Genomic DNA, 12,342 nt, shown 5'->3' on the forward strand with positions numbered 1-12,342 from the left:
CTTAGATTATTAGCAAGCTATCATGTCCAGGTGATGAGCTACAAACCCCTCACACTTGCATAGTCTTACCCACTCACTCATCTGATGGAAGCGAATGGCCCACTGACATGGATGTGATCCCAATTCACAGTGAACCTATAGGGCAGAGCAGAGCTCCTCCCGTGTGTTTCCAAGGCTATCAATCTTTGTGGGAACAGACAGGTTCATCTTTCTCCCTTGGAGAGGCTGCTGGAGTTGAACCACAGATTTTGTGATCATCAGCCCAACGCCTAGCGAACAGTATGAGAGCCATTTCAAGTAACTAACCGAACGACAGTCTTGGCACAAAATAAAATAAAGCCATTGGCCTTAAGTCAATGCCTTCTCATGGTGACCCCATGCATTACAGAGTAGAAGAGCCCCATCGAGTTTCTCTGGCTGCGATCTTTTTGGAGGTGGATCATAGGGCGTCTGTGGTGCCGCTGTGGGGATTGTAACCATCAGTGTTTACATTAGCAGTCAAATTAAACACCATCCACACATTCAAGGGCCATGTAGACGATTATAAGTTAGGTTTCTACACCAGGTTAATTTTTAATATCCATCAAAATTACATTAAAAGCTTTAAATGAATTCCAAAGACCACTAAATTGCATCATTGTTGACTTTTCCTTTCAGCTTTCTGCCCAACTGAAGAAAAAAAATGATTTTAAGTGGCCACATGAAGCTAGTAGGATAATTTTGTTTTATCTGTTGAAGTATTATTTCTCTGTCAATTTACTTCTTCCCTGCTTATAAAAGAATATTATATAAGGTAGGTATAATTTGCATTTAGATGAGTCAGGCCGTCAGTGAAATTTAGTCAAAATTCACTGGAACCCAGAAGGGCGATTTGTGGAAGGAAATGAAAAGCTGAGGGCTTACTACTCTAAATGATATAATATTACTCTACTTACCTGTTTAACACTAGAAATTTTCAAAGCCTCTGCTTTGGGACTGGGACTCTAACCCCATTTGTTCGAGATTATTTTAAATATCTATGTAGCCATTAATCAACATCAGCTCAATATCCACATTGTCAAATTTGAGACACATCACTTTTCTTTTTGTGTAGTCCATATTAAAATAAAAGCACGTCACACATGTATGTATGATCGACTCTTTGAGGAAGCTGATCTCTATGAAACATTTCTGGGCCAATGACACGCGTCATTTTTCTATCCAGGTATGTTTTGCTGCACAGTTTTGAGTCACAGTGCAGTCTTCTTTTCTTTGCTGTTTCAGTTCTTACCAGATGAAGTAAGGATCCTCCTGAAGAAACAAGACAGTGAGGATCGGCACCTTCCTTCAGTAACCGAAGCACTGTGAAAAAGAAAGACAGAAAAGAAATGTTAAACATTTATCCCACTATTTGAATTAAAGTTATATAATAAAGCATCCAATATCACGTGACTTGATTTCATGTATTAATCAAAGGATTATTAGAATTTATTTTGGTTCCAAATTTATTCCTCAGTTTTGCATAATGATTACCTATTATAAGCAGACACATTATTAAGAGACCGGGGTAACATTTTATTTTGTCTACCAGTCTAGTTCGTGCATCCTTCATAGACAAAGGCACAACAAATAAAGATCTTGCTGTGCTGATGGAGTAATTATGTCCATGTTTTTGTTAGACTCCTTAGGAACCATTAGCTTAAAAGCACTGAAGTTTATATTTTTCAAATTGCATTTGCATCCCCAGCCATGCTATTCACATTTGGCATTGTTTTATCACAAAACCCTCTGAGACAAAGTCATGTATGTCTAAATTAGTCATGTTAAATGATTCAAAATCTATACAAATTATCAGAATAAACACACAGTTGGAAGGTGACCTGCATTTCCATTTGAATGGCAAAGGTGAATTCATTAGCAAATGGAATGACACGGGGCATTAAGAGATGGATCGTGTCACATCTCTGCTACTTAGAGTGCACCTATAAAACAAGCCCTGGTGGAAGGTTCTTCAGTTCCCTGAGGCATTACCATGGTTTCCCCGAGGTTAACAGCAGTATCATAGTTATCATAAAAAGCCGTTAATGCAATTTTTCAACCTCAAAATATAATTAAATCAACACTTTTACTTTATTCTAAAATTTAACTATACAAATCAGCACTGATTCAGAATAAAAGTTCAGGGGGGCATGGGGCATATTTTCTTTCCCACTAATTATATGCATAAACTGAAATGGTACTGGAGTGGACCATTTCCCCCCCTTCTTCTTTCCTTGTGTCTCCTTTTTATTTTTAATCATTTTATTGGTGGTTCATACAACTCTTATCACAATCCACACATACATCCATTGTGTCAAACACTTTTGTACATTTGTTGCCATCATCACTCTGAAAACATTTGCTTTCTACTTGAACCCTTGGTATCAGCTCCTCATTTTCCCCTCCCTCCCTGATCTCCTCTCCCCCATGAACCCTTGATAATTTATAAATTATTATTATTTTCTCATATCTTACACCATCTGACGTCACCCTTCATCCACTTCACTGTCCATCCCCCAGATTATATGTAGATCCTTGTAATCTGTGTCTCCTATTTTTTAATGTGTGCCCATATCTCATATCTTACTGCTTTCCCCTACCTTCTCTTCACATCTCAGAAGAGCTGAACCATTTGAGTAGACAGAGTTAATCCTGCGCTGCCTTTCCCCAGAAAGACCTTCCTCTTGCAGGATGGATACAGTGAACATGAGAGCAGTCAGGCCATTCAGCCAGTTAAATCCACCCTGATGGCCCTTGTGGTGAGAGCAGCAACAGCCCCCCCTTCCAGTTCCCGGAGCTCCCCGCATGTCCGTCTTGAACCACAGCTTGCCCTTCCTTCATCCCAGTCTCCCCAGAAAACCAGATGTGTTCCATGCTGAGTAAGAATAGTGTATGGCCTTGAAGTCTTGGATTTTACAATCTACTCTTATTAACGGGAGGTCTTGACAGGATGCATTTCTAAATCGATTCCTTTGCCAATGGCTTTCATTGAGCAATGCTTTTTTCTTCGAGCATTGATTTCTTTTTCCATATGTTAGCTTCTGTTAATGTTTGCTAGCTTGTTATACAACCTTTGGCAGAGCGGCAACTTGACCAGGAGGACTACACTCTTTCAACATGCCCATTCACTACTGTCAGGTCCGTTCTTGCTTCTGGAGACTCCAGGACAGGGTCAAACTGCCTCTGTGGGTTTGCAAGGCCGTTATTATTTCGGGCGATGGAAAGTCTTGTCTTCCTCCCTCAGAGTGGTTGGCCTGGTGGATATTATGCCCCTCACTTTCAGAGCTCAACATGCTTTAGTTTCTGTCAATAGCATAATGGACAGTCATCAATTCTACTTCATATGATTAATTTGAACATTAATTGACACAATTTGCTACATGGTTATTTTTCCTGGTACTTTTTAAGTATCATGAAATATTTTTATTAGTTAAAGTATCCTAAGTAATAGAGTGTCATGATACAATATATATAATCTATGTATAATCATAGAATATATTGAATATAGTTATAAAATCTGTAAGTGTTAATGCAAAATTATCAAAACTCTCTGATTATCAACTGTTGACTGTAAATTAAGAATATAAGCAATGTAATTTTAACAATCTTTGTTAAAAAATACTGTTTTCAGATGCCATTGAAGAGGTGAGGAGGTTCCAGCTCACAGTGACCTCTGTACAGCAGAATGAAACACTGCCCAGCCCTGCCCTTCTCCACTACGGCTCCTATGCTAGAGCTCATTGTGACAGTCATGGTGTCCAGCCATCTCCTGGAGGACCTTCCTCTCTTTCATTGTCCTTCTACTTTACTAAGCATTATGACCTTCTCCAGGGACTGGTCTCTTCTGATAATTTCCAAAGTATGTAAGACAAAGCCTCTTCATCCATACCTCCCGGGAGCACCCTGGCCCTACTTCCTATACAGATAAGTTTGTCCTTTCAGCCCTCCTATAATATTTTCAATATTCTTCTCCGGCACCACAACTCAACTGAATCCATTCTTCTTCAGTCTTCTTTATTCAGTGTCCAACTTTCACACGCATACAGTGCCATAGATATTACCATGGCTTGGTTCAGACACATTTTTTTCCATTTATTTTTTTATTTCTACCACAATATAAAAAATAGTAGAGGCACTCACATTTTTTTTTTATCATCAGTTATCATCATCAGGTACAATTAGGATTGCAGAAACATTTTAGTCCTCACAGTAACATCCTTGCTCTTCAGTACTCTAACGGGGCCTTGTGCACCATGTTCACTCAACGCAGCATATCTCTTGATCTCTTAACTGCTGCTTCCATGAGCATTGATCGTCAACACAAGGAAAACAAGATTCTTAAAAACTTCAAACTTCTCTCCATTTATCATGGTAGCACCTATTGGTCCCTTTGTGAGGATTTTGGTCTTCCTTACATTGTAATCCACACTGAAGGCTGCAATCTTTGATCTTCATCAGCAAGTGCTTCAAGTCCTCCTCACTTTCAGCAAGCAAAGTTGCGTCACCTTCATATTGCAGGTTGTTAATAAGCCTTCCTCCAATCCTGTATCCACATTTTTCTTCATCTAAGCCAACTTTTCTGATGATTCGCTCAGCATACAGCTGAATCAGTGTGGTGACAGTATACCATCCTGTTGCTCACCTTTCGTGACTTTAGGCCACGCGGTATTCCTTGTTCCATTCATACCATTCCCTCTTGATCTATGCACAAGTTCACTATGAGCACAATCAATCCTCCACACAGTTTTATGGCTTGTCATTGTCAATACAACAAAAGTAAATATCTTTCTGGTATTCTCTGCTTTCAGCCAAGTTCCATCTGACATCAGCAATGATACCCCTTATTCTATGTCCTCTTCGGACTGTGGCCTGAATCTCTGGCAACTCACTGTCAGTGTAACACTGTGGCCATTGTTGGATGATCTTCAGGCGTATTTTTCCAGTGTGTGATATTAGTTATATTGCTCTATAGTTTGAACCTTCCTTTGGGTTACTTTTCTTTAGACTGTGTACAAATATGGATCTTTTCCAGACAGTTGGCCAAGTAGCTGTCTTCCAATTTTCCCGTAAACATAATCCTTCTTCAGCTTTAGGAAATGTTTCACTTGGTATCCATCCATTCCGGCGGCCTGGTTTTTGTCTGGTGTTTTCAGTGCAGCTCAAACTGCCTCATGCTGCACCATTGGTTCCTGCTCATACGCTGCATCCACAAGGGTTGAAATGTTGAGGATTTCTTTTTGGTACAATGATTGTATGTATTGTTTTCATTTTTAAAAATACTTCCTACATCATTTAATATTTTGCCCCTAGAACTCTTTCAAGATTGCAACTTGGAGTATGAATTTCTTGAGTTATTTCCATTTCAGATATGCTGAGCATGCCCGTCCCTTTTGGATTTTGAATTCTAGGTCTTTGTACATTTCAATAAAATTTTGACTTTGTCAATATTTGAAGAATTAGAGGGAGCTTTAACAGACCTGAAAAGGGAGAATGTGTGTTCTGAGGAGAAAATGAGCAAAGGCAAAGAAAAAGGAGGCTTTCTGGTTGTGAATTTTTATTGTGCTGGAGAATTGAGTAGCCTTTGGAAGCATGTTGTGGAAGTTGTTTGCATATGACATTGTAGAGAATGGACATTGTATTGTGGTTAACAAGGAAAGACCGCACATCGCTAGGGGGGTAGTAACATTGTATCTCTGGGAAAATAGGAGCCATTAGTTAAGGGAAGACAACAACAGAGATCAGGTCTCATTATGCTTAAATTCCAAACAGAGACTGAGGCTCAGGCCTGAAAGTGTCACCATGAAGAGGCTCCATGGCTCTATTGGGGAGAATTTACCATGGATTTCCTAGGCTGGGGCATAATGGTTATTGACAGTTTTACTAACCAGAAAATAGGTTCTGGTAGGTTAAAGGGATACTCTTACATTAGATATGTAGCAAGCACAGGTTAGATTGAGAATGTTTAAGTGTAAGTCACCTCCCTCTGAGCCCCATGTTCTTAGCCAAAAATGAGCAACAGAATGAAAAAAATATATGAGTATTAGAACAGAAACCCAGAACCATCCTCATGTTCTCCTAATCATTAATTTTGTGTGAAATTACCTAGATTTGGAGGAAAATGATTTCTCCAAAACGTTTCCGCTTGAGAGCTGCATTGGGAACACAGGATTGGGGCTGTGAGTCAAGAGAAATGACACTACGATTCAGAGTTGTTCTGTTACAATCAAATCCACAAGGCAAGAGCCTAAGGAAAATCAGCCATCTGGAGACTAACTAGAATGATGCAGCTCGGGCTTCCTTTTATAGTGTTGCCATTTGGAACTGATTCAGCATTTATTGTACACTTGTAGCTTCATCATCAAGCTGTAGCAAAATTCTGTCAGATGTCTGTGTGTGAGACAGCCTTTGATATTAAAACCAATTATGCTGTCTCTAAATCCTCAGCTACTGGAGTATACCAAGTGGGCTCAAAGACACCATGACATTTTAAAGGAAACTTTAATAGAACATGTATCTGTCACTATACCCACCTTCATCAATAATTTTAAAATATTCACATGGTAGCTATTTACGTCACTATTTAAGCATATATTTGCGTTGCTATGTATGACCAAGATTTACCTATGTGGATCACATATAGCATTCGTCATTCTCTGAGAAGAAAATAACTGGTGTAGACATCTGTGCCACTGAAAGTTAGGGACAGTCTTACCCAGTTCTCATGATGGGTCTTGTGGTCCTCGTTGTGGAGCTGACTTAACTCATGGAGATATGGGATGTTACACAGTAGAATTCGCCATAAGGTTTCCAGAAGTTAATTTTCAAACCTATTGTCTGAAGTGTCTAATTACAAAAGTGGTTTGAGCACTTTCTTTAAAATATTTTCCTAATCAAGTACTTATCAATCTCCCTCTGCCCACTGTCCCGGCCATACCAACTCCTACACCACACTTTAACATTGCAATACCAAAGACATACCATGTATTTGTCTATGCGTGCCATAAAGGACCAGGAACCATTGTTGTAAGGAAATATTTTCTCTTCCAAGAACCAATGTTAGCACGTTGGGGTGTAATTCCCGCCTACCCCACCCCACTTACAAGTCATGCCTTTGTCACACTTCTTGGTTCAGCAGTTTTCAGATGATTCTCAAACAGAGAGCACTTGAAGGTATATTATGAATAAACACTAGGCTTTCACAAACTCAGAAAATAAATTCAAAAGCTTCATTTGTTCTTGATCCAACTCCCAGTGACCCTGTGTGACAGAGCAGAGAGGCCTCGTACATCTCTTGGCTGGAATTTTTAAGGAAGCAGATTGGAAGGCGTCTCATTTTCTCCTTTCAGGTTCTCTGGGTGGGATCAAACTGGCGATCTTTCAGTTAATAACTGAGGTATGGGCAGCTTTCCTGGGGTACGGGCAGATGCCCTTTGAACAAACTTGTTCTTTTTATGTACACACTTTGGAGAGGGCAAAATGAAATGTTAGTGAGCTTGTTTGCGGAGCGGGCAGTATTTTACTTATTTGTTTTGGTGATGGGTTTAAGGTTTCTGCTTCTCTAACCATCTGGGTCTAAAGTGGATCTGTCTAAAGGCTGTAAATAACCTAAGGTCCAAGATTCCCATCACCACTTTGTTCTAGGTTCCTTAAATCCCAATCAAATTGTGCTTTCCCATTCTCAGCAAGTCATTTAATTCTGACTCTTAGTAACCCTATCAGGCAGACTAGAACTGCTCTTGTGGGTTTTTAAATGGCTATTGAAAACAGCAGAGCAGCTGGTGGTTTCAATCCAGTGACTCTGTGGTTTGCAGTGCAAGGTGTAACCCACTGCACCAGCAGGGCTCCTAAATTGTCCGTATTGAGTTTTCAAAATACATATTTTACGGAGTGACTTTTATAGCATAAACTCCATCCTAGGACGTAGAGATATAGCAAGGTGTTTTGTCTTTTTTAATTCCCCCTCCAAGGGGTACATATTTTAGCAACATTATTGGATGGAGGATAAAAAGGATACATAGGAAATGAGGTATAATTATGTGGTAGAGGAATTTTATAATTCTATTAGCTATATCATTGGAACCTCACGGGCAGAGTGGTAACTCACTGGGCTGCTAACTTCAAGGTTGGCAGTTCAAAACCACCAGCTTCTCTGAGTTAGAAAGGCAAGGTTTTTTACTCCCTTAAAGACTTACACTCTCAACTCCTTTGGGGAGAAGAAAGCCCCATCTTTCTCTCACGGGGCAGCTGGTGTTTTCAAACTGCTGACCTTGTAGTTAGCAACCTGCCTTGTAACCACTAAGAGACCCGGCTTAAGAAAGTAAGAAATGAGTCCAACAAACAAACTCTGGATACCATGTGGGGACATAGGAGATTCCCTACATTGTTGTTGGAGTACTTGTTATAACCAATTTAGAAAGCTGTTTTCTAATATCTAGTAAAGCTGATTGTACTCATGGCAAAATAGAACTTACAAATAAATGTTAAAAAGTTGAAAAGCATTGAATTGTTTGTTCACCCTGATAAGAATGCATTTTCTTACTGATGACGCCTGGCTGTCCAAAGATATAGAGCCTGGGGTTTTATAGGCTTGAAGATAAATGAGTGGGCAGCTAACTGAGAAGCAACAAAGCCCACATGGAAGAAGCACACCAGCCTGTGACATCACAAAGCATAGAAGGGATCAGGTATCAGGCATCAAAGAAGAACAACAAAAAAAACATAGCATTGTGAATAAGGGGGAGTGTAGAGTGGGACCCACAGCCCATCTGTAGGCAACTGGACATCCCCTTACTGAAGAATCGTGGGAAGGGAACGAGGCAGTCAGGGTACACTGTAGCAGCGATGAAACACACAATCTTCCTCTGGTTCTTGAATGCTCCCTTCTCCCCACTATCCTGATCCTAATTCTACCTTACAAATCCAGCTGGACCAGAAGATGTACACTGGTACAGATAGGAACTTGAAACACAGGGAATCCAGGACAGATGAACCCCTCAGGACCAGTGGTGAGAGTGGCAATACCAGGAGGGTGAAGGGAGGATGAGGGAACAAAGGGGAACAGATAACAAGGCTCTACATATAACCTCCTCCCTGGGGGATGGACAGTGGGGTAGTGGGTAAAGGGAGACATTGGATGGTGTAAGATAAGACAAAATAAAAATAATTTATAAATTATCAAGGGTTCTTGGAGGAGGGGTGAGCAGGGAAGGAAGGGAAAAATGAGGAACTGATACCAAGGCCTCAAGTAGAAAGCGAATGTTTTGAGACTGATGAGGGAAACAAATGTCCAAAAGTGCTTGAAACAATGGATGTATGTGTGGATTGTGATAAGAGTTGTATGAGTCCCCAATACAATGATTTGATTATTAAAAGAAGAAATAAATAAAAAGCATGCACTTTCTCCTTGCCCAGCGTTACAGTGACCATCAATTGTGTCTCTATTATTCTTTTGCTTTATTTTACGGTTTTACCACAGAGTAAGCAACCCCAAAGGGTATAAAGCTTAGTTTTCAATTGTCTTTGAACTGTATATAAATGATATTATACTGTATATACTCATCCATATCAGTGGTTCTCACCCTTCCTAATGCCACAACCCTTTAATACAGTTCCTCATGTTGTGGTGACCCCCTTCACCCAACCATAAAATTATTCTCATTGCTATCAGGTGGCTCCTGTGAAAGGGGTTCGATCCCCAAAGGGGTCGCTACCCACAGGTTGAGAACCACTGTTCTGTATCTTATAATATTTTTGTGATCATTTCAAATGTTATATCTGGATATTGCAGTTCACTGATCTTTCATTACTAAAACGATATTAAAATAACACACTCAATGTTACAGTCTCAGCAATGCACAGAGGAAGTTCTACTTTGACCTGCAGTGTTGCCATGAGCCTGAATCAAGATGGGAGGGAGTTTGGCTTTTTTGTTTATTGTATCTATCATCTATGAGTTAGCTTCGATAAGCTAATTTTCTCTTGGCTTCGAATTTTGATAGTCTACCTGCTATTATGCTTAGGTTTTGACAGATTAGATATTGTGGTGGAAAAGGTATAGATATTCTGGATACTCAGAAAATATGCACCCGGTCGTTTGTAAGTTTTAAGCAATAGAAATTCTCAATCCAATCAGAATAGGAACTGAAGGAAACTGAGGCCAAGGCTCCATCCACTTCATATTTGCACATCCCTCTCAACTAACCGACCATTCCTGGAGCACATCCCTCTCAACTAACCAACCACAAGAGGCAACCTGCTGCTCTCGGGTACCCGGTGGTTCATGGTGATCCAGGGCTTTAGAAACAACTACACCCCATGGAGTGCCCAGTGTCTGCTTTTCAGAAGTCAATCACTAACTAGGCTTTCTTCCCAGTTGTCTCTGGATCGATTGCAAGCAGCAACCTTTGCTTAACTGTTTGCACCACTCTTAACTGTTACACTGTTGGCTAATTGTCACACTAACTCTGGTTTCATATCCTCATAGGACTGCTAAATAAAATTCTGTGCTCTCTCTCTCTCTTTTTTTTCTTCCAACCTGAATTCCCTTCCTTTGTAGGTCTTAAGCAGACAGGTCACTTGAGGTAGGGATAGGTTTAGTTCCATGGCCACCCAGTCAGTGAATAGCAGAACTGAAATGTGCATTCGAGACAAGTGCTTCAGTATCCATCCTTTCCACCATGAAACTCTGCAGAACGCTTACACAGTGCAGAACTGCCATGAACTGTTCTGATGGCTATGAGTAATGAGATCCCCATATTTTGACAATCTGTTTCAACAGGATTTTTAGATACAAAAACAGTCACTTGATGATGCCTCTAATCACCAAGATAAACAATGTGTATTGGAGAATGCCTGGAATATAAATAAGACATTGCCACCGAGTGGATTCTGACTCTTACGGAGATTATACGACAGGATCTAACTGCCTCTGTGGGATTCTGATACTATATGTTGTTGGGAAGGAGAAAGCTTCATCAGACGGGCTGGTGAGTCAAACCTAGTGTGGCTAGCAGCCGATTAGTAACCCACCCCTCACCAAGGCTCTTCATGGGGAAAAAAAAGACAGAAAGACAGAAAAAGGATGAAAGTAGAAATCCCGGGAGGGCGGGGTGGTGCTCAGGTGGTGGTGACTGATAGACTTGAATTCATACACCTAAAGCATTTTGAGTTGATTCTGATTCATAATCACCCGAGAACATAACAGGAGAACTGCACCTGTGGATTTCTGGGACTGAAACTCTTTACAGGAATAGGAAGCCTCATCTTTCTTCTGTGGAATGGCTGGTGGTTTTGATCTGCTGACCTTGCAGTTAGCAACCTAACATGCAATCCACTATGCTAAAATCACTAAATTCTTTTACTCTAGGTTTGCATATTAAGACATTTCATCTAACTGGAATCTTCTGTGGCCTTTAGTGACTGTTTTATTTCCCACCTAGTACAGAATTTTCATGGTCTTCTATTATGTATTCTGATTATTATGTATAATCCTGTTGTGAATATTCAGGTACAGTTTTTTTGTGGGTATGAATATATGTACATTTTCAGTTCTCTAGGGCAAATACCTACGTGTAGAATTGTTCATTTGCATGGTAATTCTATATTAAAATTTTTAATGGATAATCAAGCTATTTTCTAAAGCACCTGTACCATCTTCCAAATAAGTCAACAACCTACTGATGTCCCAGTTTCTCTGCCTTATTTCCAACACACGTTATTGTCCGTTTTCATGTTTAATATTCATCATCCTAATTGATGTGAATCGGTATCCTTTAAATCCAAAGAATAGTCTTCCAGAGTGTGTAGTTCTAGGGTAACAGTATTTTTCTTTCAGTGTTTTGAAGATGATTCTCCACAGCCTTCTGGTCTCAATGGGCTCTGGGAGAACACAGGTAGGTCATATTAATTGAGGATCAATCATATGTGGCCACCGTCTCTTTTGAGGCATTCAAGATTCTTCTGTTGTCTTAACCTTTAGTAGTTTGATCTCGATATGTCTAAATTTGATTTCCTGTGTTTTAATCATTTTTAGTTCATCGAGCTTCTTGGATATGCAGTGAATGTTTTTCATCAAACTTAGGTAGAGTTTTTTCCTATGATATATTCCGATATTCTTTATTTATCTTTCTCTTCCTCCTCTCTGCTGGGACTTTCATTATGTGCCTACAGTTACATGTGATGATATGCCACAGACCTCAGGCTCTGTCAATTTATCTTTGATCTTCTTCTTCTCTGCCCCTTATTTTCAAGTTCGCTGCCTCTTCTGCCAGCTCAAATCTGCTGTTGATGGCTTCTAGAGAAAAGCTCATTTTATATACAGTGTTT

General features: G+C 39.9%; 1 protein-coding gene across 1 annotated transcript in view; it reads right to left on the reverse strand.

Moving 5' to 3' along the window:
- MYO16 (myosin XVI) overlaps positions 1 to 12,342 on the reverse strand; it is a 599,120-nt gene that overhangs the window by 541,378 nt on the left and 45,400 nt on the right. Inside the window, exon 2 of the mRNA XM_075562598.1 lies at positions 1,271 to 1,341. Within this exon, the coding sequence (XP_075418713.1) occupies positions 1,271 to 1,341 (71 nt within the window). The remainder of the gene's footprint in view (positions 1 to 1,270; positions 1,342 to 12,342) is intronic.

Source organism: Tenrec ecaudatus, chromosome 11 (assembly GCF_050624435.1).
Source record: "Tenrec ecaudatus isolate mTenEca1 chromosome 11, mTenEca1.hap1, whole genome shotgun sequence".
NCBI classification, from domain to species: domain Eukaryota; kingdom Metazoa; phylum Chordata; class Mammalia; order Afrosoricida; family Tenrecidae; genus Tenrec; species Tenrec ecaudatus.